We start from the raw sequence: 24,998 nt of genomic DNA on the forward strand, positions 1-24,998 counted from the left end.
ACATTACATGAGTTTTTCAGCAATCGCGACAGCATTCCAGATCTGAAGTAAAAAAATATCAGGACAATGCTATTATCTCGGTTAAATCCCTTGCAAATTGCTGTATAGCATTACATTTCGAGAGCATCAGTTAACTCAACTTATATGTACATTTATGCAATCAATAATTTATGAATAAAAATGGATTAATTTATTAAAATATCAAATAATTCATGGAGCACTCCCAAAAGCTAAGTTTGCTGTAACCTCGTGAACCAAAAGCTCTAATTCTAATTCTAACTCATCGTCCATGGTGGCAGGAACACGCAGGCCCTTTCTTCCCTATTTTAGCGGCGCGCTATTAACACTAATGGGCGGGGTTAGGCGCTGATTACGCGAGGAGGTTCTTGTTTCATAAATACTACGCAAAATGCGGAAACACACCGTAATTTTCCTTTATATAATATTCTCTGAATAGATGATGCACAGCATATACAGTATGTATGTATACATTTACATATTTTAAATAACCAAAAACAAACCTAAGAATAGGTCAACAAACTCTCAAAGTGGAGTCCAGAGACCCATAGCCAAGAGATCCTTTTCCTTGATGGGGTGCCAGGGGGTCACCAGAAAGAAAAAAATGATTTGTTTTGACTATAATTCCAACCATAAGTAACAGAATGTATGACTGATTTGGTAATGGGTTTCGCACAATAAATGATATGCTAAATATATCAAATAGATTTGATGCATTGAAAGCACACCGATTGCATTACCAAAGAATATTAGGTTAGAAAATACAGCAGTGCCTGGTTAACGTTTTTCTATCCGAATACAGATACAGATCATTTAGTGGGATTAACAGATACAGATACAGATAATGACGTCGCTGTGCACCTCTGGTAGATATTAGATTTTTCAGGGAGGAAACACACACACTGGATAGACTATGAGATCTATCAGTTAGCAATGTGTGAAAATTGGCATTTGGCAATAGAACAGAAATACGGAAGTCTTTGATTGCTGCAATTCAAATGGACAATCATCAGTAGTCAGTGATCAATAAAGGTATGATGCACTGTGATAATTAACAAGTTTCAGTTTCACAAATAAATTTGAACTTTCTCTCACAGGCTGTGTCCACCCAGGCATTTACACCTTTCCCATCAAAGTTTTCCTCTCCCATCCGTACACAGTCCTCTCCATCTGGATACTCATTATAATCACCCGTCCAATTATCAGGCTCGTTTCCCATCCAGAATCTGTGGAGACACGGCAAATCAGAAACCAATATTGATTCAAGCCCCTAAAGCTTCTCCTCCTAATCTAAACATCATCCTTAAAAGCTGAGAACATACAAGCTATAGAACACTGAACAGTGAGGTTACGTCCGAGAGAAGACTTACCAGAAGAACCTATCAGTATTAATGTCAGTGTATGCAAGAACATGATTTTACATGTAATTCGTATTGTCATAGCAGGATAAAGTAACATGTATAAAGAAAAGTTAAGTGAAACTTCATACGATGTATTGAGAGGAGTGTTGTCCACCCATAGCCACTGGCCCTCTGTTTCTCTGTCATTCAGACCGATCCAGAACTTGTCCTCGGCCTCTGTCATGTTTAATTCTCTCATCAAAAATGTCTTTCACACAGAAGAAAACATTTAATTAGATAGTGTTTTGCATACTATTGTGATACTTATACAATGATTGATACTGGCTGCATCTGTCAGTGAGAATATCATTTTGCAAGAAAAAAAGCAGACGTTTTTGGAACTATGGAACTATTTTCCAGTGAACAGGATTTCTTAACATGCACTGCAATTCCTCTCTATAAATGATCACATCAGCTGAGCTCCAGTAAGCTCTTTCATTTTACTCCTGTCAAAGAGGCCAAGAGATCATATTCCTTGACACAGTCATCTCTATAAGCACATACTGAATGCGATTCATCTATTTTCTCCATAGTTGCTTATTATCCTGAGAGTATTCATTTGCTCATGTATTTTCCTTTATTAATCATGTATGGAAAGGAAGTACAGAAATGCCATTGTGTTAAAAACATCATGTCATCATTAAAGAACTGATGAAGAAACACAGCAAACCTGCTCATCTTCATCATGTATGATTGCCAGATGGCTCCTCATACGGACACATTCATCTCTACTCTGAGTCCAGGTTAGTTTCTTCTCAGAGAAGAAGTAGCACTGTCTGCCATGTGATTTCCAGCCATCGGCACATTTACCAGACTGACATCCAGCTGAAGAACCTAGGGAAATGTCTGAAAAAGAGAAGCTAATCATAACCCCAATTTAAAGCGTAACCTTTCTGATGTACCTGTGATCACGACAAAAGACTTGAATGCAAGATCACTCCTCATGTGGATACATTCATTTCTACTCTGAATCCAGGTTAGACTCTTCTAAGAGAAGCAGTGGCGTTGTCTGCCATGCGGTTCCCAGCCATCGGCACATTTACCAGACTGATATTCAGTCTTACTTCTGAAAGTAAGAATTCTGTCTGACATCATGTGACATTTATTTGCTATAAATTCCACTGCGTATTAGACTTTTATGATACTGCAGACGTAGAATGTGCTTCTGATGTTGAACCTTTAGTGCTTTGAGTTGTATCCTCGCTGTTTGCTCTTTCTGAATGGTGATTCTCTTCCTCTGTATCAGATTGTGATTTTAAAAGAGACGTGTACATGAGTTTAAAATATGAATCTTCTTCTATCTTCTTCTTCTAACTCTTTGTTAGTCTTTCATTAAGCCCACCAGGAGGATTTGCATATCTTAAATTAATAGGTCTAGATTCTTCATCTGAAGGTCAGTCGGGTAACTGTGTAATCTTTCTTCCATTTCTAAAAAATGAAAATGACAAGGAATAAAAACCCCATTTAGGTTTTTACAAATTGTACTCGACGTCGCTGGTTTTGTGCACTTGTGCACTTTTTTAGAACTGAAAGTGATGGATGTACTATATTGCCAGGAAGGGAAGGCTATTTTTGCAAGTGGCGCAGAGGGACTGAAGTGGATCTTGTGATAGATTGTGTGAAAAAACAGAACAAAGGGGGTTACATGAACCGTTCTTTTTCCCCTGCCACAGAGTGATGCTATTGTCTAGGTATGACAGACGCCAAGTGAATGGCAATGGCATATCAAAAGTTTCAACATTTGTAGCAAGTAATCAAGTAATCCTTGACAATCTAACTATAATCTGAATATACATTTTTTTTTCCAAATGAATATGGTTACTTATTTTTTGTAATGTGATTACGTGATCCCAACTACATGTAATCCGTTATTACCCAACCCTGTCAGTTACCTAACTGACCCTAATCAAAAGACCGTTATAAGGAAGGAGACGAATCACTGACAGGAAAATGAATGGGGGAAATAGATGGAAATCCGTAACGCTAAACATGGCGGATTTGTAACTGAAGGACCTGCTCTGTATATTTCCAATGTTGCCATAGCAATAGGCGCACTGTAAAATTTGGTGGATTGGCAGTCTGAAAGTCAACATGATGAATAAAGTCTTTTTTTTGCCTTATTTCAGTGATTGGGGTAACAATGTTCACACTGTTTATGTGAGATTTAAACGTGGATCCACGTGATGTACTTTTGTCTGCTTGACCATCCTATGTGGAGTTATGGATCTCTCCTCATTCATTTAGACAGGAGCCTGATCTTTATTTGCCCAAAATAGCTACCCAGAGACGTTGTTAAGATGGCTGCCGAGTGGCAAGACTTCCCTTATGACCCCAGTGACTTACAGTATAAACTCAGACCGATGACTGCCCCCAGGATCAGAATGCAGAGCACCACCACAGCCAATCGCAGAAGGCCACGCCTCCCTGTGTCCTCTGACCTGTCTTTAGGGGAGGAGTCAGCAGGCACAGGTGCTATATAGAGCAGATGTAAGGGGACATACAAATGAAACGACAAAGCATCAGTTACAAGATGTATATTAGATGTATTTCAGAACATATATGAACATACATTGATAATAACATATATAAACACAGAAAAGTTTATAATGTTATGAACTATGATGAAAAACATGTACTTGAAACTAGGGATGCACCGATACCACTTTTTTACAAACCGATACGAGTACGAGTTGTTGTATTTAATCTAACTAGCCAGCAGGAAATAAATGGAGGTCCACAACTGGGTACAAAACTGAAGAACTTTTACTGGCAGAATTTCTCGTCACCTTTTCACTCACACAGTACAGGCAAACCGTTGAAACCGTTAACTAGAAGTGCAACTCGCTGTGCACTATGGGAAATGTAGCAACACATAACACTTAACTTACCGCATTATCAAACAACAGTATTAATGAAACAATCATTCAAATCACATTAACAAAGGCAATTATGCATATTTAAATACATCCAATACAAATTCATTTCAGCTTAACTTAACTTCACTTAAATCAGTAGTCAAATAATTAACTCAGTCAAATGTAAACTATACACTTAAAGTTACAACACGAGTATTTTTATTTGTGTACTTGCCGATACCGAGTACCGATACCGATACTTCTTAGATTTGGTCTCCATGAAAGTGCAATTAATTTGGAGGCAGATTTTATTTTATCCTCTGCAGATTATGTCAAGCCTATAGTACAAAATTAACAGAAGGCTATCCCAAGCCAAAAATAAACAGAGCTTTCTGGTTTTAACAAAAAAAAGCCTTCAAACAGACAATATCATCACATTAGACAAAATGCAAATATAACCAGATAAAGGCAATTCAATTTGCTGCATAGTTAATAAATCAGTCTGCTTAACAAAAAGTACCCGAACTAAACAGAACTATTACTGGATTAGCACATAACGAGATGCTAGCGGCTAAATTTAGCGAAACCTGTTTACTGAAATACTTTGACACTATGACAAACTTTCCCAACACAGTCAAACATCAAGCAAGTGCAACACAAGACGGCAAATAAGCTACTTACTAGTCTGGCAGAGAGTGGTAGGTCAGGTAGGACAACAAATCACATTTTGTGTCCGCATAGCCTGACCAGTTTGATGCAGTGAAATACTGTTGAGTGGTATCGGTGCTTGGTATCGGCAATTCAAAATGAGTATGAGTATTTTAACGAAGTATCGCCCGATACCCGATACTGGTATCGGTATCAGTGCATCTCTACTTGAAACAAATGAATTCTCCACCCATTGCAGGACAATAAATCAGTTAAACCTTTAACACAAGTAACTACACCACATCCTGAGAGCACTTGGAGATTGGTATTGTTGAAAATTATGATTGTAAAACAGTGCCGTGGTGGTCATAGAGCAGAATTGCAGCTACAATTGTCATTGGGCCTGTGTGCAGGGATGGGTATCATGTAAGGTCAAGCATCATGAAGGCCAGGGTGCAGGTGCAGGCCAGTGGAAAGTAACAAGCAGTCAGGAGGGGGGTCACTCACTCACACCCACACCCACACCCACACACACCCACACACACACACACACACACACACACACACACACACACACACACACACACACACACACACACTCGCACATAAGCACACACACAAGATGATGGCAGTCAAGGTCAGACCAGGCCTCCAAAAAAGTGATACCAAGCAAATTGGCAGGAGGGTCTATCTCCCTCAAAGCAAAAGTTCCCCCGCAACAGGTGAGCGAGAATATTCTGAGTGGCCAAAAGCGTAGATAAAATATGAGGAGATATAAGGGAATATTCTGATTGGGTCAGTATAGATGGAGGTTGAAGATCGTGACTTGCAGAAGGTGACGAATTATGAGTATAAAAAGTCAATGCATTGGGTGTTTTAGTCAGAGCTGCTCCATGGACCACCGCTCTCGTTTTGGATGAAATGTCTGCAAGGATGGAATAAAACTTCAGTTTATCGCACTCTGGACTTCTGACTCTTATTGAAAAATTACTTTAAGATTTGGAAACAGTTGTTAATTCGTTACAACAGTATCATGGCTGGATGTACCATTTCACCGTTGGCTTTCACCATGGTAATTCGCCTTATTCACACGCGCCGCCATTTTGAAACAAAAACGAGGCTTGGTTGGGTAAACCCGACCGGAAGTCATTCTCTACCATACGAAGATAGATAGATAGATGGATACTTTATTAATCCCGAGGGGACAGTTTGCACTTGAGCACTCTCAGGAAGTGTAACCGTTGCTGTGCCTTCTTGACTATTGCTGGGGTGTTGGCAGACCATGAGAGGTTGTCTGATATGTGGGCTCCCAGGAACTTAAAGGTGTGGACCTTCTCCATACAGTCCCTGTTGATGTGGAGTTTGGCCAGATTTGTACTTCGCCTTCTGTAGTCTAGTATGAGTTTCTTTGTTTTTGAGGTGTTCAGTGATAGATTGTTGTCTGAGCACCATACTGCCAGTTTCTGTATCTCATCTCTGTAAGCTGATTCATCGTCTCCTGCGATGACTCTGATCACTGTAGTGTCATCAGCAAATTTGATGATGGTGTTGGTGGGGTGGGTAGGAGTGCAGTAATATGTGTACAAGGAGTAGAGTACAGTAGAGTAGTGGGTTCAGCACACAGCCTTGTGGAGCGCCAGTGTTGAACGTGATGGTGGAGGAGACTTGGGGGCCGGGTTTCACAGTTTGGGGGCGGTGTGTGAGAAATGATGGGGACAGTAGAATTTCTTTGGTGTGACAGGGGCAGAAAAGTGGACACCAGGCAGGTACAAACAGTACTGGCAGATGATGCAAAGCACGATTGGAGATTGTTGGCTGATGTTGGAAGACAACTTTAAGTTCCACAGTGCTTTGTTGTGACTGCTATGAGACCAGACATGATGTTGTTATATGAGTGTGAGTGCATGTTTGCTTTATTGAGTTCACAATTCCCTTTGAAGACGCGATTGAGGAAGCCTTTGAAAGGAAGAAGCCTGAATTAACCTGAACTAACACTGAGATATGTGAAATCTTGTCAAGGTAAATCTTGAGGTGTATATGTTGTTGTCTCTGGTAGTGGCATGTGTCCTAACCCATCATGAGTATGGACGGCATACACCACTTTTGAGCCTTCTGGAGGTGTCTTGGGCCTTATTCAACTAAACACTGATGAAGGAAGGTGCCTGTAGCGAAATGAGAGAGCAGTCGCCCCACCCGTGTCTACAGGGTACCAAACCTGCACGCCTGTTTGAAAAAAAAAACAGTGAAATGCTCACGAAGGCAGCTTTGTTGTTGTATCCTGCTGCTCAGGTTCTATGGCTGGGCAGTCATGTTGTTGTTTTTCTAGCAGTTGTGGGCTACAGACAGCGCATGTCAGCCAGTGGTGTGTTGTTGTTGTATCCTGTTGCTCAGGATCTATGGTTGGACAGTTGTTATATTGGTTAGGTTAGGTTGTTGTATATGAGTACTTGCATGTGGAGTTTTTCTAGCAGTTGTGGGCTACAGACAGCGCATGTCAGCCAGTGGTGTGTTGTTGTTGTATCCTGTTGCTCAGGATCTATGGTTGGACAGTTGTTATATTGGTTAGGTTAGGTTGTTGTATATGAGTACTTGCATGTGGAAGTGAGAGGATTGACCGCTGTGAGAAGTCCCTAACCAATAGCACAAGGAATTTATTTATCTTTCCCTGTGTATAAATAAAACTTAAAAATGAATAAATAATAACAATAAATATAAAACATAACAAAACTATTATTGTATTGAAAAATGCATGGCTGAAACTAATGAACTAGTAAGACAATATTGTTTTAAAAGGTGAGTTTTTAGATGCTTTTTGAATGTACCAATTGTCACTGGAACGGAATGCACTAGGTAGGTCTTTCCACCACTGAGGTACCACGAATGAAAAGAGTTTAAATCGTGATCTCTTGCTGTTGAGAGAAGGCAAAGACAACCAACACTCACCAGAGGAGCAAAGTGGTGGAGAGGGGAAATAAAGCTCAATCATAGCATTTAAATGTTTAAACAGGCCCGTTAAAATTGCATTGCTATAGTCTAGTTTAGAAATAACCAGGGCCGGTGTGAACAGTTGTGTAACATACTGTGTGAGATAGGGTCTGATGTTTTGGATATTATATTATATGGTGTGTGAACTGATAAGACCTCCAGACAGAAGCTGCAATACTCTGAGAAATGAAGTTGATCATCAATCATAACACCCAAGTTTCATGAAGTTTTAGTTGGCGTCTTTGATGATGAATGTAGTTCAATGTTAATATTAAGTGGGACAGCCGAATTGGCTTGGAATACCAGGAGCGAAAGACTTTGAAAGACTGAACTGTAGGTGATGGGTCCCCATCCAAAAAGAAATGACTGAAAATAAATCACTGAGGCATGCAGACATTTGAGCCAATATTAAAGTAATCCGTGGGGAAGTACAAGTACAGCTGAGTATCATCCGCATAATATTGAAAGGAGAACCTGTGGGAATGGACGATCTCACTTAAGGAAGTGGTGTAAATAGAAAATAGTAAGGGTCCAAGTACCGATGCCTGAGGTACACCAGTGGAGAGGTCGTGGTATGTATACACGTAAGTAAGTAAGTAGGCTATGTATGTATGTATGTATGTTTGTGTCTATGTGTGTATTTATGTATGTATGTATGTATGTATGTATGTATGTATGTATGTACCGTGTGAAAGAAAATTCACCATGCATGAGTTTAGTAACCGACCAACAGTAACCAGTCTTTGCTCAAAGTTTAAATTTAACAGTGGCCACAAATGTTGGTTGGTTTCTCTTATCAAGGATAATTACGACAGGAGTTTTGGACAGAGTTGCAATGAAGCATAAAGACTCCCTCCCATACAAACACATCTCTTACATGGAGTAGGATCTGGTTGATCTGTGTCATCAGTCTTATGGGTCACCACAGTAGAATACACCAATTCCTCCTCAGGAGACTCCTCTGGAAAGAAAATTGGTTTTCAGGTGTTTGACTTTTTGAAAAAGCAATTTTAAAGGGGGAAGATAACACCAATTTGGTTAGCGGTGTTACTATGATAGACAATTGCACAACACAGGACATGTTTAAATGGTAATTTTCCGTCAAGAGGGTATCTTATGTAAAATACTTGGAGTTAAGGCCAATTTATGGTCGTCTGTTTTCGGAGACACGGAGAGCCCTCTCCGACGTTGCAAACCCTCTCCGAGCACCTCTCTGTGGCCTGACATGCACCTCCCAAATTTTGTAACTATCCGACGTATCAATCCGTCAATACATTGCGGTTTACCTTGTCGGTAGTAGTATGCCAACATTAGATAGCTGGCTCAGACACCTCGCAAATCCCCTCAGATGTATTTTTCAGTTACAATAATGGGGTTTTTACATTGCAGAGTGTCTATTTCTCTGTAACTTTTACAAAATCTAGGCAAAAAAAAGTCAAACAAACAACTTTTATGTACAAATACGACCATCTACGTAGTTTGGTCCGCGGCCATCTTTAAAAAAAAAAAATGCTTTACAACACCCACAACCGTCGGAGAACCATAAATGAAAACAAATCCGTAGAGGCAACTGCCTAATCACGGAGTAACGGAGTCGTAGAACCATAAAAAGGCCTTTAGTTATAGGCACATTTCTCAGATCAGAATTAAAATCCTAAAAACGTCTTGTTCACCCATAACAGCAGTTTCTCATTCTTTTCTTTGATACAAATTATGTTAATAATATTCCATGAGCACAAAGGCCTAGGTTATAATTGGCAAATAATAATAATAACAATAATAATAATAACAATAATGTATCTATCAATCTATCTATCCTTACAGCAAAGGGGGTCATGGGTTGTTGTTGTTGTTGGTGGTGGTGTTGGTGTTGGTGTTTGTGGGGTTGGGGTTGTTGTTGTTGTTGATGTTGGTGTTGGTGTTGGTGTTGTTGGTGGGGTTGGTGTTGGTGGTGTTGGGGTTGGTGTTGGGGTTGGTGTTGGTGTTGGTGTTGGGCTTTACAGCCTCAACAACTGACATAACTGTTTCATCCAGAGCTAATAAAATGTAAGACAATGCTGATGTAATCCTTATTTAAAATAAATTACTCCCCTTTCGTAATCTAGCGGAATACATATTACATGTTAGGACATGTATTCTGTATTCTATTATTTTAAAAGTAAGCCTACCAACACTGTATGTACTATTGTTTGCAGTTTCATTCGACCTCCAAAACATCTAGGTATCTATTCACTGTGTGTCATGACATGCTAAAGGGTAGCCTGACGATGTCATACTCATAATTCTAGTCAGAATATGAGTCTGATATCGCTCCATTGGGCTGTGATTATGGGGTGTGTTTCAACCGAACCAGGAGAAAAAATGCCTCCTCGCTCAATTGGTTACCTACAACCAATCAGAACAACGTAGTATGTGACCAGGGGCAGCTGATACATTACACTTTTACCGGATCCCGTAGGAAGGAAGGCAAAAACATCTTTTCGATTGACAAATGCCTTAATCGCGTTTCTCTGTTCCTCTTTCAAAATGAATGCACTGTCAATGTCTAAATGGACTCGAATCTATACATTTCAGCTCTCCAGCGGCAGCCATGTTTGTTGAAAACGAATTCAACTCGTGTGTTGGTGACGTGGTTGGTTACGTTACTGTTGATCATCTGTCCATCATCGTATAAAGCCCGCCTTAACAATTTGATTGGTACGGCCAATATCTGTCCGCAGATAATTTCTCCTCAATGGAGTAATGCCAGACCGAACTTCCCAACCAAAAAATGTGTGGGCGGGGCTAAGTTCGGTCTGGTATCCAAGCTAGCTAAAGGGTTAAACCAATCATCATCAGGGATTAAATTGGGACGGGCTGTCTGGGGCTCAGCCCCGGCTCATATGCTCTTCAGTGTCATCAGGAGCCGCTCAACCTCACCACATCCATCTTCAACAATGTATCTATGTTTACACTTATTTAGTGTAGGATTCAAACAATGACTTAAATATGTTTTCATATTGGTACTAGACTCCTACCATTAAGTCTAGTAAAATACAGTGTGTGCCACTATATCAGACATGTTCAGTCATATTTTCACCATTGGGCATTACTGCATACTAATCTACCCTCCTTAAATTCATCTGAAAGGATCTCTTTCATCAGATTGAAAAGAGTTTGGTAAGAAACAGCATGCCAAATTACTGTATGTTGTCATCTGGGCCAATGTAAACTTTTGCCACACAAACACCATCAATGAATGGTTTGGTGGCCTCAACAGAATGCTGATCACTCATCTAATCTACTCTTCTTTGATTTCCAGTGAATAGGTTATTTTCTGAATGAGGGTGAAACTTCTATGATCTTCAGTCTCATGATTGGATTGGAACATTACTTGGCTCACAAGGAATTTTTGTGCGTAAGAAAAATTAGTGTATAGAGCTGACCAATAGCCTGCCATGATATGTGGTATCTTTAAGGATATCCGAGATAGATTAATTGCATTAACTCATAACACAGGTTTGCTCTTGCTCTTCCAAAAAAGGGAACGTGACACTTTTTGCCAGATAGATAAATCACACTTTGGCAATGATGATTTGTGATTGGTGCATTGCCCTGTCAGAGAAGAACATTTCGTCCCACCAATATTCAAAATTCCGAGCCTAAGCGGAAAATTTAATTTAGATAACCCACCCAGGCGGAATCAGCCGTTTCTGCCAGTTATTGCCCTCGAAATATAGCAGCCATAAACTACGAATTTTGGCTGAGTTTCAAGTTTTTGCAGGTTGCTATTTATATATATGAGGAAATGTGTTAAAGCAACCGAGAACTGTAACGTAGCCAAAAGCCCTCAATGGAGGACAGAACTGCTGGAACCACTGGATTAGGTATTTAGGCCTTATATCCACAGAGACAACCCACATACCCCCAGCCATGCCCACATCCTGAGCTATGTACAATTTCGTTACACATTTTGCATGGTTAATCATGATTTCCCCCCCATAATGCCGAAAGCAGTTACATCTATCACTTGTAAAATTTAGATGAAACCATAAGCCTCGATAGAAAACACAGAAATGACTGGTGGTCTTTGCTCTCAACCTTCTCATACTCATAAGAGGTATATTTTGAGTAACAGTTTTCCAGTGGCCTCTCAATTTGTCTGATGTCAATAGAGGGGTAGTTTCAGTATCAGATCGATTATCCACACATATGTCTGTGTACCTCAAACTTCTTGATTATGTTTGATAACTGTATTGTGTAGGCTATTATTAATGAGAAGAAATAGCAGGACCTGGACAATTGGGAAAAAAGGGCAAAAATACCATGTCAACACATGTCAAGGCAAAACGGAGGCTATCTGGGGGGAAGGGATTTAAATGCATGCAGGAGAACCTGAATCCTCACAAAAGCCATACGAATGCTAATGGTCTCAGCTATCTGCTGAGGAACATGGGTTACAGGGTAACAGGAACATAGAAAATGGATGACAGGGTAAAATATGTGTCACAACCATATGACAATATGTGACACAACAGGAAAGCAGCAATTTTCTGTTCTGTCACAAATGTGATGTTGAGTTTTTTATTTTTTATTTTAATGGATATAGCGAGTATTTGAAATAGGCCAACATTCTGTCACACATACATTTGGCATCAACCTGTAAGATTGCTTAATTGGTTGAAATTATTTAGCAGAGGAATTAGCCTACCTCAGATATGCATCAAATTTAGCAACAGCCTACCAACAAAATCACAATAACAGATACAGATTGGATAATTATTGTTAATTTTTCCCAATGTAACCAAGATTTCTGTCAAACGATGTCCACTCCAACACATGTATAATATGCTATAAAAATTCCACATATATGATACAAATGACTTGATCGTCTTGATATTCACACAAGGAACAATAATAAACCCTACAATTATTGCATACAAATGTTTAACCTTATACTGTTGGTGAGAAACTACATTTGTTTCAGATGGCCACTCCGACATAATTCTATATGATAATATTACCTTGTGTGTATACTGTCATGCAACTGAGACAACTGTTTTTTAACACACATAATTTTACATTTTTACATATAGGCAGACAATCTGAAAATCTAATGAATGTATATTAAATGGAAAACAAAAAACAAACAAAAAATGCTGAGCCTGAAACTAACTGCGTAGCCTGATTGTGAAACTACCCAGATCCTAAATAAATTCCTCACTTCCTTAAACACAGTTCTGATGCCCTCTCTTCAGAGGTGAACTCACCTTTTGTCTGGGGGCCAGATCTTGTGGTGTTTGGATCCAACCCCTTTTTATACTTCACCTCAGCGTAGATCACAGGATCAGACATGTTTCATGATCTCAAGTAGAGTGCATAGTAAATTCACATCGCTTTACTCCCAGTCTCACTTCTCTATCATATCTGGGTGTGGACAGACTTTTAGAGAAGTAGATGACAATCACTCTTTCAACGAATATATGCCATGAACACCGCTTGGTCATACTTTTTTTGTGAAAGTAGTGTTTTATCTTTTAGGTAAATACATAGGTCATAACTTTGAAAGACTCTCACCTCCAGCTTTGCAACAATAAACAGTATTTTGTTTCCAGTGCCGTCCGTTTGGAAAATTCTGCCTTGTTTTTGTTTTAAGGGAACTAAAGACATCAGTCGCAGCAGCTTTTTTCTCACAAGTGCTGGCTATCCTTCCTAAATTGAAAGTGATGATTTTGGTCGATCTGTTATGAGTGTATGTGTCTGTATGTTGAGCTTATGTTGTAAGAATGTGATATGAATAAATATATATCAGAGGCAAGAAGCTATTGCTCAGTGTAATTGCATTGCCAGCACATATAGATGACAGTGCAAGACCACAAACCAGAGCAGGTGGGAAACAGCAAAGCGATTAGCTCAGAGAGAAGAATAACTTTTTGTTTATTGTACAGAATGAAACCAGTGTTGGGGATCTCAAGGCTGAGCTCAGAAGGAAGAGAAAAGACACGGAAATATGAAATCAGTGTTGGGGATCTCAAGACTGACCTCAGGAGGAAAGATGAAAGATTAGAATGTAGGCTACTGAAGTGCAGATTACAAGACAGAAATGAGAGTTGAAAATAGCCTTTCAAAATGTTGTTTAAAGTGTAGCCTACTGCAATAGCCTATTATACCTTTTATTGTGAGGCTAAGGTTACATTTTGAAACTGAAGGAAGGAATAGCTTTTAAAAGGGCTGTTGTTAACACTATTGAAAGGTTAGGTTTCCAATGCCTGAACTCTCTTGTACTCGTGTTGGAAGTTAATGATAATGTCAAATGTGTAGATAATGGCTAAATAATGTAATTCTCAACTGTTTAGGGCCTACAAGCATAACGTCAGTTTTATCTGAATTAACAAGCAGAAAGTTGTTAGTCATCCATGCTTTTACATCTTGCAGGCAAGCTTATTTCTTGGGTAGCTGTAGCTGGATGGCTTATTACGGACATGAACAAACTGACGTTCAGAAAGGTAAGACATAGACCAGAATAAGGCACAGCCTTTGATGCCAACGTGATGTTTAAGTCTCTGTAGCAAAATATGATGATCTATAGCACATGTGTCAACATCAAGGCCCGCGGGCCAAATCCGACCCGCCACGTAATTTTATGTGGCCCGCGAGAGCTTCTCTCTCACATTGCATGTCAATTTTGTGTCCCGCGAAATGAGGCCCTTCTGCGAGGGTATGTGAGCAGGTGTGCCCCGACCAGATACAGACTTTAAAAAATGTCAGTTTGTCAAGAAACACCATTGCAGACCGAGTTAAGGAACTAGCAGGCAATCTAACAACACATCTAGCTGTAGAGACGAGCAGTTACGTGGCTTTTTCATTAGCTTTTAATGAAAGCACAGACAACACGGATACAGCGCAGCTATGAATTTTTTATGAAAGACACGTGAAGGCAGACTTGACTGTCAATGACATAACTGTCAATGACATAACGAAGCATCTTGCCCAACTGAACCAGAGGCTGCAGGGACGCAAACAAGTCATCACGCAAATGTCCAACATGATCACAGCTTTCCAGCGTAAACTGCACCTATGGAAGTCCCAACTGGAACAGGACAATCTTGCCCACTTTCCTGTCTGCCAGAAAATCTCAGCCTCAGTTCCCCGTGCTTTTACATGTGCTCGGTTGGCTACTAAAGTGAACCGGTTAATTCTTGAATTTGATCGGCGCTTCTCTGACTTTAGAACACAGCGCTCAGACTTTGCTTTATTTAACATTATAATACGGGTAGCTGAGGCAAGTGTGGCTGGTAGTTTTGACACAAATTCTGTTGTAGGCCTAGTCTTATCAGATAAACAACGGCTGTAATAGTGCTTTAGTTCTGACGTTGCTTAGAGTTGAATATTGAATGTAATTAGGTGATGATCTGAAAGGGTAAGTATTTTGAGGTAGAACTATAGGGTGATACATTTCTGAGCCATATGAATGGAGGATGACCCTGTAGCACCACCTGCTGTTTTTGGTGCCTTTGCATTTGCAACTGGTACAAGCAGAAGAACCGTGGCAAAAATCACCTCTTCCACAAATGTTGTGGTTTCTGTTTTGCCCTTGAAAAAACGATTAAACAGATAGGCTATACAAAACATGGTTTATTTATTTCCATTCTTCCTTTAAATTTGTGGAATCTGTCCTTTATTTGTCTGCAAGAGGCATTTTCATTTGCAAAACACATTGAAATTTTTATAGATATGTCTTGTATTTGCTAAGCACATGGTGTTTGTTTGTGAGGTGTGTTTTGTATTTGTAAAACATGGTGCACATATTTGCAATCGTTGGACATTTATAAATCACATTCTGTTTCTTTGCAAATCACGGGTCACTAAAACGCTTACCACATATTGTGTGGGTGTAGAACAATCTAGGCAGATATGCATTTACCTCTGTGATACAAAGTTCATATTTTTCAACTGAAACAACTGTCAGCATACAGTCGGTATTATCATACCGTTACTTCGCTTGTTTGGTTTTTGCTGAAAGTTCAAGGACAGTCTGCCACACGCTGAGGACGGATGTACCACATCAGTAGCCGTACTTCGTTTTACGTCTTTGGGCGTACCTGATTTTGACTACTGATTTCGACTCTACTGCGCAAACGCTGGCTTCAAATCTGACAACATGGCGGAGAGATTTTGGCTTAATTTCTACAGAACAGAAGGGCATGAAGCCACGTTGTCCACCTCAGTCGATGCCCAGGATGATGTTATCTTTAATCCGTCAACAAGTGGTGTGTGCTAAGCATGATATCTAGCCCTATTTAAATGAATATATCACAAAAATCCTTTAGTTTCCTCGAAGACGAGAGTGTCGGGGGATGACTAAGCAGGACCGAGAACCCATGTTCACAGACTTAACAAAGAATCTCTTTCAGTGTCTTCAATAGATAAAATAGAAACTGGGCTAAAATAGGCTAATCAACTTGCTCCCCGAACCCGGATATTATCTAACAGACTTCATTGAGAAACAAATCACCGCAACATTTTTTTCTGAACGATCCAGATATTGACCAATGACCTAGTGACTTGTATCTCAGTAGGAGGGCCTTAATTCTGAAGTGAGGAAGACGGAGGCGGAGTTTCTTCCTTTCCCGAGTTGGCACGCTCGGGGTGCAACCAAGGACGATAAAGTTACAGTCCACCGTATTTGAATTGTGACCATGGCCCCCAGCACCCAGCTCAACGAGGCGGTGTCCGACGTGCGGAAGGGTATCCGGGCCATTCTGCTCGGGCCTCCGGGCGCTGGCAAAGGCACGCAGGTGAGATGGTTGGGAATGAAATACCGAACTGCGACCGCATGGCTTTGGGACATGGCAGCCTTGTAACACAGCTAACTAACGGGCTTGTAGCTTTAACGTACTCCACTCACTCAAGCTAGCTAGATTAGACTGCTTTCTCCTATGCTGTCAAATGTAAGATGCTCCGCAAGTAGTAAAACTAACATTAGCTATACACCACATAATTGGATTTAGCAATGACTACCTGATTTGGCTTACTTTGAATTTACTTTATGAATATACAAACACGCTGGGCATGTTAATCGATCGTTATATTGTCAGTTGTAAAGTCAGATAAGCTAGCCGTTGATGACCTTCCAGCTAACTTTAGCATACAGGTGGTGGGACATTGGAATATGGTTGATTTACTTACCGATAAGAATGCATCATCATCAGCATAGTTGGCAGGCCACCACAATTTGCAGTGTACTTTCACAACCACAAGTATTTTACGAAGTACAAGTAGCGTACCTCTAGGCCTAAATCTTGTGCATTTACCTGGCTAACAATGTACTTACCTGCTTTTAAAGTTTTTCTGCCTTAAACTTTATTTTGAAGTAATCTTTCCACACAGATTTCAACACATTTCTCCCAGTCATGCTGCTGTTTTATAAGAAAACTAAAGTCATTGTTTCTTTCAGAAGAGGAGTGCTTTTGCTAACAGGCAGAGCCTACTGCTGATTGAAATTGAGCTGTGTTTATTTACAGTTAATTATTCATTACTCGTCTGCATGCTTTACCTCTATCTTCTTGCTCTTTTGTCCCTGTTGATGTGGTGGACAAATAATGTATTATATTTGTATACCAGTCCAGGTCTGTGTATATAATGCATTTCCTTGGTGTCTTTAAAGGCCCCACGTTTGGCAGAGAAGTACTGCGTGTGTCACTTGGCCACAGGGGACATGCTGCGTGCCATGGTGGCGTCCGGCTCTGAGCTCGGACAGCGCCTGAAGCAGACAATGGACTCTGGGAAGCTGGTGCGTAAACAGCAGATGTGTGGGGCTGCAGGGTAGTTACGGACGCAAAGTATTATAAACATACAATTTGCGAATGTGTATCAACTAAACTGAATGAAGGCAGTGTAATCTTGAAAGCAGTCGTTAGCTCATTAAATCGACCACCCACTCCTTTATCCCTTTACTCCTTTTGTATTTACAGCTTAACGTGGATCATCTTACTATAGTGGATCATCTTACTTTTTAACCGTTTACCCTCTCCTTCCTTTCTCTTTGGTTGCCTCTCCATCCTGCAGGTCAGTGATGCCATGGTTGTGGAGCTCATTGAGAAGAACCTGGATACGCCCCCCTGTAAGAACGGCTTTCTGTTGGACGGCTTCCCTCGCACGGTCAAACAGGCTGAGATGGTGGGTTCCTAGAGGATGTGTGTGTTGTGGTCAGAGGATTGGTGAGGTGTTTCCCAGAACGTCCTTAGCTAAGTATGTATTGTGTAATTATACTGTAAGAGATACTTTCGTAAGCTTGGTCTGGACCACTTCGCTGTACCTTGACACAGTTTTTCAGATAAAACATTTTGGAGCCTAAAAATGGTGTCAGGCCGTATTCACTGATTGCGATGTAAGACCTAGGTATGTGATATTACATTTTGTGCTTCGTTAAATAAAATATAATTTCAAAAAAACATTGATGTAAATGAATTAGCCGTTCCTTTTTAATCCCTTGCGAATACAAATCTATAAGTCACATCTAGCCTACAGCCGTCCTTATTTGGGAACTTTTTTTATTTGGACTTGCGTAGTATTTCTTGTTAAAGTTCTTTCTAATAATGATCGCCTGTGCTCTAATCTGAGTCATGCCCATCATACTCATCTCACGCATGCTCAAACCTACATGAACGACTGTAATCGTCGCCAGAAACATGGATTCAGCCTCTTGAAGTATACGTTGGAAGGTATCTCTTAGAGGAACTCTTAGGAGATGGTTTGGGAATCGTGTAGAAAAGTAAACTTTGGTATGGTATACCTTTCAAGTCATTGTAAAACGCTAAGAGACATTGTTATCTTAATTATTGTATTTCCTTCTTTGCCTTGCTGAGACATCTGTCGTTTAATGTGTTCACGGTCACTTAGATTGCATATTAACTATAGTTCTTTTCTGTAACATTCACAGTTGTTTTAACTCAATGTTTTATTCTCCTATTTTAATTTATGCTGTTTTTGTACCTGATCTGTTTGCATTTGTGGACAAAGCATTGTTATTGTAAGGTATTAAATGAATATATATATACTTTTCTCTGTTTTTGTGTGTATGCGACATTGGTTCCTACTCCCCACACACACCTCAGCTGGACGAGCTGTTGGACAAGCGCTCAGAGAAGCTGGATTCGGTCATTGAGTTCTCTGTAGATGACAAGCTGCTGGTTCGCCGTGTCTGTGGCAGGTATTAGGGAAGGGGTTGAAGACAAGGAATGAAATGCTAAACTGTTTTATCAGTCCCCTTAGCGCAAGTGTTAATGTGCATTCTAAAACTATGCTTGGGGAGTGCTGTATACTTAACTCTGAGGAAAGTATTGAACCTTAATCTGCTGATTTTATGTCTGCAAATCCCTACATGAAGTGAATAGATTGCACATGCAATGCAGTTTTTCAAATGGCCGTGTGGATTACATGTGGATTATTATGCTGGTGTGTTTGCTCTCTCTCAGGCTGATCCATCAACCCAGTGGCCGCTCCTATCACGAGGAGTTCAACCCACCCAAAGAGCCCATGAAGGATGATGTAAGTGTGTGTGCTTGAGACTGGCATAGAAGTCTATGCAAAATCTGTGTTTAGTTGGTCTTTGAAGTGAAAAGAAGTAAATACAACACTTGCAGCAAAAGAATATTTTAAAAATGAGGATTTCTTTCTTTTCATATGATGGAGTACAATGATAACAATATTCAACACAATAATGAACAGTACTTTTGACACGATCAAAGGTTTGGGCTCCTTTTCCGCTTTAAATTCTTAAAACAAAGTGCAAACTTGTTGCCTCATCTCTCATTAGGGCTTGTAAAGCAGGTCGAGAGCTGTCATTCGGTACGGTCAGTTTATGGCAACTCCAGAAGCTGATGAATTCTCTGACTCCTCAAATGTTGTAGCAACACTCAACAAACAGGCTCCTCTCAGCAACTGACAGAGGAACTGAATGAACCTGTTTGATGCCCACAAAAGCAGCCACATATCAAAGCATTTCCAGTTTACAATTTCAAATGACTGAAATGTTATTAAGAAATGGCTGTTGAGAGTAACTGTGGAGATCAAAACGAGATCTTGAGGACCAAAAAGACTGTTAGATAAAACTAAAGGCCAACCAAACCCCTCATATGACTCAAAATACCTGCAGGAATATTAATCTGGCTTTTCCACTGTGCAGTGCTGCTTGCACGAACATCGTCCACCTAGAAAGGCCATCACAGGGAAACTTAACCAACGACCTAATCATACATTTTCATGTCTGCAGTATGCAAAGTAACCGCTAAATAACCCATACTGGAAATACGTGCCGTGAGCTCATGAAGTTAAAATTGTATTACTTGGACACAATGACCGAAGGTGTTTTTGGAGGAAAGAAAGAAGGGAGCAGGATATGATGAAAATAACCCCTTGAAGAAATGTTAAACATGTGGGTGGGTCTATTTTGATTTGGGATTTTCTAGCAGCCAGTGGCACAGGAAACATACGAAATAAGGGAAGAATGGATTCCTCTAAATGTCTCCAAATTCAGAATGCCAATGTCAAGAAAGTGAAACCTACAAGATGTTGGTCTCTTTACAACAGGATGATTCAAAGTATATCTCAAAATACAGCATGAAGTAATTCAAGAAATGCTAACAGTAGCTTTTGGAATGTCCTGCAGTCACGAAACTTGCATGCAACAAGCATGATTGAAAATCTGTAGGTAAATCTTAAACATAATGTACATGAACCCTAGACACTCTAGGTGCCTGTCAGAACTTGAAATGATATGTATAGAAGAGTGGGTGAAAGTTCATAAATCAAGAATAGATTCCGAAGGAGTGTTACTAAGTGCTGATTTAGTAGGGTGCACTAACGTTGCCACAATTGCTGTTACATTTTGATCTTCTTTTAAGTTCATAACTTAAGAAGCAACAAGGTATGATGTTTCTTTGCTGCTGGTGTGTGTTACACTTTAAAAAATCCACATAATCTGTCACTGACACAGGGACCTTTGGCATGTGTTAAAGGTATGGGTGTCTTTCAATGTGTGTCATTTTATGTGTAGTAGGAGTGTTTTATATTTCTGAGCAGTCCGTTCATTAGTGAACAGTAAGTCTAGAGATGGGGAAGGACCAGTGACCGTAAAAAGCATAGACAGTGTACGCTCAGTCAAAAGCCACCTGAAGGAACGCAAACTATGTATAAATATATTTAATCAAATATGATTCGTTCTGGACAGACGTGATTTTTCTCTTTACTACACATGCTCTGGCTGCAAAAAGCACTTACTGCGCAAACTCGGGGCTACAATTTTGCAAATATGTCTCACAGCATCAGACTTTCTATTGCTGTGTTCAGAACTTGCATGAGAGTGTGCAGGACAGAATAGGCAATATCAAACATGCACCCATATTTGAAGGACTATTGCAGTATTGCTTTGAAAGGGGTGTAGCATTAAGTGCCAAAGTTTCACAAGAACTCGGTTGAAGGTCTTGTGTTGAGACATGTTTTAAGGTCAGCTCCCCTGTGGATGTGGCATATACTCTTCTCATTCATTTTATGAGCTAATGATATAAAGAGATACGAGCCTGCCTTTGACCTTTAAACAAGAAATGGCAGCTCCCTCTGTTTATCAGTCAAGTGCAGTGTTCAGTCACGTGACTCCCTCTCTTCCCACTAGTTGACGGGCGAGCCCCTGTCCCGCCGTAGTGATGATAACGAGACAACGCTGCGTTCCCGACTGGAGGCATACCACCGCCAGACGGCGCCACTGGTCCACTACTACAGTGCCCTCGGCCTCCACCGGGCCATCAACGCCGAACAGTCGCCTGACCTGGTGTTCGCCTCCATCCTCGCCGCCTTCTCCGTCACCTCTCCCTGTAAAGACCACGTGATCTTCATCTGACACTGACTGTCTGTTTGTCTGTCTGCATGGCTCTGTCTGTCCACCTGGTTCCTTCCATCTAATGTGCATGCCCAGCGGGTTTACTTGTGAGGTCTCACTCTTGTCTGTCTGTCTGTCTATCTGTGTTCTATGTCCCCCTCAACCATCTTGTCCTGTTCCACTTGTTTTCTTAAATGCCTCCACCCGATGCCCTCCTTCCTACCCTGCACCCACCCTCTGTGTTTGGTCCAGGTTTATCCGCCTGGTTGTTGCTCTTACTCACTGACAGATTGGCTGTATGTATGTTATGCTTAATGTGAACGACTTGCCCAAGAATAGAGTTCAATATAATGTGCTTGAGTTGCAGGTTTTTTGCTGTGCAAATAATAGGTTTTTATTTATATAAGCCAGTTATTTCAAAATGTGTTTCCATGTAATGCACTTGTTTCAATGTTGAGGGTCAGATATACAAATTAGGCAGCTCTGTTAAATGAAGTGCTAGGCCATATCTTCCCCTCCTGGATTTTAGGCTCTTACAGCTCTGGTTTAATTTGGATTGAGGGTTCTTAGGAGCTAGCATTATGCTGAAGTTTTGTTTTTGTAAATGTAGTTGTCTTAATATTGTGGATGTAAGAGCATGTGGTCTAAATGCAAGCACACTGGTAGACCGTGGTAATCAGTATTAGATGTGCCCATTTGGGGACTGACGTTAGTGCTCAGTTTGTTCATGTTCTGTTCAGGCCTGTGTTTTAAGCGCTTAATACAGGGGTTGTCTCTGAATGTCTGTCCATGTCTCGTCTGTTACTGTCTGAAGGTCTCTTGTGTTCCTTCTTTTCAGCCGTTTGAAGCCCCGTCACCCACAAGTGAAGGCCTGGGAATGGAAAGCTAGCAGCAAGAGCGTCTGCTATCCTGTAACACTTAATGTAAAATCATGCTGGACTTTTTCTGGGTTGCTTAATCAAGTGCCCTTCTGCCCAGGAAAAAAACAGAACCGTCACATTGAACATGGATCATGTGTTTAATAAACAAAGGAGACTCTTTTGTACAGTCATAATCGACTTGCAATCTCTGTGTCTGGGTACTTCTACAGTATAGTTTGGATATTTGCACAGTGCGTTATGGTACACGAGAGTAGGCCAATAAACATTAGGGTCTTGCAAAGTTGTGACTACTAGTTTCTATTTCTCGTAAGTAGGATTCTCTGGAGAAGGATCCATTATTGGAAAGTATTGTCAAGCTGAAAACGAAAGTACAATACATAACTAAACATTTGGATCTGTCCTCATACCGAAACCAGAGCGGTTTTGATCCAAACGCTGCTCTTCCTTCTTCTGCTTCTCGTCACGGGGTGGGGTTTCCGAGCAGAATACGGGTTACGTCACTGGTCGGGGCTTTCCTCTCTGACGTGGGTGGAAAAGCAAAGCAAAGCAAGCAAGCTGTGGTCATAATCTGTGTGGCACTGGTTGAGAGAACTGGGCCAGTGGGCGATAGTCAGTATAGTCTGTTAATCGGTGTGTGTGAGGCAGCTCCTTCAGTTTGTCCTAAGTAGACAATCGGGTAAGGCAGTCCGTACGAAAGAGTAGGAGAAAACACGCCCTGAAGCGTCATTGCGCACAGCGGCGCCTGAAGATTTAATACCGCTGGTTTCAACTGGCTTCAACTCACCCATCAGGTAAGGCCGTATTAGATTTCATCATAGCACGACACTACACCTTGACTAATTACTAGCTTAACGCTTGTTGCCTGTCGGTTGCCAGGACACCTGTACATGTGCGGACAGTAGCTTAGCGTCGCAGCGGGCCGCCGGACGCTCACAACCCCGTGATATTTTGGTTTTCAGGGTATAACACATCGCATACCACTGACAGCCCATTGCCGGCTATACAACACGTATAATAGCATTGGTCGAAATAGGCTACTCAGATGATACAAAGCCGTTCGTGGTTTCGATAATGTTGCCTTTCAAGTTAAGTTGAGATGTATGGTCCAAAGATACGATTTGTATCAACACTCTAATACTTTACGTTAATGTAGTAGAGCTGCCAGCGAGGGTACAGATGTGAGACATTGGTGAATGGAGTATGTAGGGTGGGTTGGTAGTCTCTGAGGCCCTTGCTCTTCCTCCCTTCTCTCATTTCTCTTTCATTCATTTCCTGTCATCACCCATGTGTCTCTCAGTCGTGTACTGAGTCCAAGATATTAATATCATGCCACAGCAAAGAGGATGCATGCTCAGATTATCCCATGATGTGGCTTAGTTCAGCTGTTTCTACTTATGCCTTCATCTCTTTTAGCTCTCCCCTGTCATACCTCACTATTCCTTTGCTCTGAACTCTGTCCTGTGTCCTGTCTGCAGTGATCGGACAGAAAGCAGTTAGGCTGTGTTTTTCGGTTTGGTCACACTCCAGGTCTGTGTATTATGTGATTTTCAACTCTGCTTGTTAAGGTTTAGTCTCAGCAGACCACACTGTCTCTTGGCGGTCTTCTTCAGCCTACTACATTAAACATTCATGAGCCCAGCACCCTGCATCCCAAGCACACCTCTAATTATAGAACTGACCAGCACATTCTCTACTTTCCTGAATGTGTCCGCATCAATGTGCAGTGTGTGTGTGTGTGTGTGTGTGTGTGTGTGTGTGTGTGCGTGCTTTCATGTTCCACCTAGCTTTGCTCTTTTCCACTGAGAGCATATCTGTGGGTTTCACTTCACCGGCTTGCTCTCTGTGACTCAGATCAGGGTCTTATCAAGAACTCAGGGCTAGCCTTGGTAAAGTACGCTACAGCTCGAGACCTGCCCATGAAAGACGTGTGTTTGTTCCTCCTTTGCTCTTTATCCAGCAATTCAAGTGATTATTGTCAAGCTTCCATGTGAAAGCAAAGATATGTATACTAACTGTTGACTGCGCACCTTGAAGTGAAATGCGATTTTTACCAGTATTCAGCTCTGACCAGTTGCCCTCTGTTACCCAGTATCACAGGCTGACGCATGGGAGCCCCTGATCTCAGGTCAGCTTTATGTTTAGCAGGAGGAGAAAACATGTTACAGTAGACGCAGACTAGACCTACCCCTACCCCAGGCATTGAGCACATCCAGCTGGTTCTGTGTCTTATTGTGGTGTAAGTGAGCTTTGGTCAGGAATGTGTGTGTGTTTGTTTAGCCATCAGGTGGGGCTGAATCGGTTTGTCTGTGTTGTTAGTGACCACTGATGGATAGAAATAGGATTGGGAGACTTGAGG

At 41.0% G+C, this 24,998-nt stretch overlaps 2 protein-coding genes across 4 annotated transcripts; one reads left to right on the forward strand and one right to left on the reverse strand.

Annotated features, from left to right (window-relative positions):
• Nucleotides 1–648: 648 nt before the first annotated feature.
• LOC122131971 (echinoidin-like) lies at nucleotides 649–13,561 on the reverse strand. Of its 2 annotated transcripts, XM_042706695.1 has the most exons (6): nucleotides 13,156–13,552; nucleotides 8,784–8,867; nucleotides 3,762–3,890; nucleotides 2,089–2,264; nucleotides 1,508–1,626; nucleotides 649–1,244 (listed from the first exon to the last, which is right to left on the reverse strand). In XM_042706695.1, the coding sequence occupies exons 1-6, from the start codon at nucleotides 13,238–13,240 to the stop codon at nucleotides 1,070–1,072; spliced, it is 768 nt and encodes a 255-aa protein (XP_042562629.1). In that variant the 5' UTR covers nucleotides 13,241–13,552; the 3' UTR covers nucleotides 649–1,069. The 2 variants fall into 2 exon arrangements, with proteins under 2 accessions (XP_042562629.1, XP_042562630.1); XM_042706696.1 differs by lacking the exon at nucleotides 8,784–8,867 and having other exon boundaries at nucleotides 13,156–13,561.
• Nucleotides 13,562–16,374: 2,813 nt separating this feature from the next.
• ak2 (adenylate kinase 2) lies at nucleotides 16,375–22,812 on the forward strand. Of its 2 annotated transcripts, XM_042706698.1 has the most exons (7): nucleotides 16,385–16,683; nucleotides 17,553–17,678; nucleotides 17,954–18,064; nucleotides 19,003–19,097; nucleotides 19,363–19,435; nucleotides 21,558–21,756; nucleotides 22,600–22,812. In XM_042706698.1, exons 1-7 carry the CDS (start codon nucleotides 16,585–16,587, stop codon nucleotides 22,605–22,607), a joined length of 711 nt encoding a protein of 236 aa, XP_042562632.1. In that variant the 5' UTR covers nucleotides 16,385–16,584; the 3' UTR covers nucleotides 22,608–22,812. The 2 variants fall into 2 exon arrangements, with proteins under 2 accessions (XP_042562631.1, XP_042562632.1); XM_042706697.1 differs by lacking the exon at nucleotides 22,600–22,812 and having other exon boundaries at nucleotides 16,375–16,683; nucleotides 21,558–22,541.
• The last annotated feature ends 2,186 nt before the right edge of the window (nucleotides 22,813–24,998 follow it).

The sequence above is a fragment of the Clupea harengus genome, unplaced genomic scaffold (genome assembly GCF_900700415.2).
Source record: "Clupea harengus unplaced genomic scaffold, Ch_v2.0.2, whole genome shotgun sequence".
Lineage (NCBI taxonomy): Eukaryota > Metazoa > Chordata > Actinopteri > Clupeiformes > Clupeidae > Clupea > Clupea harengus.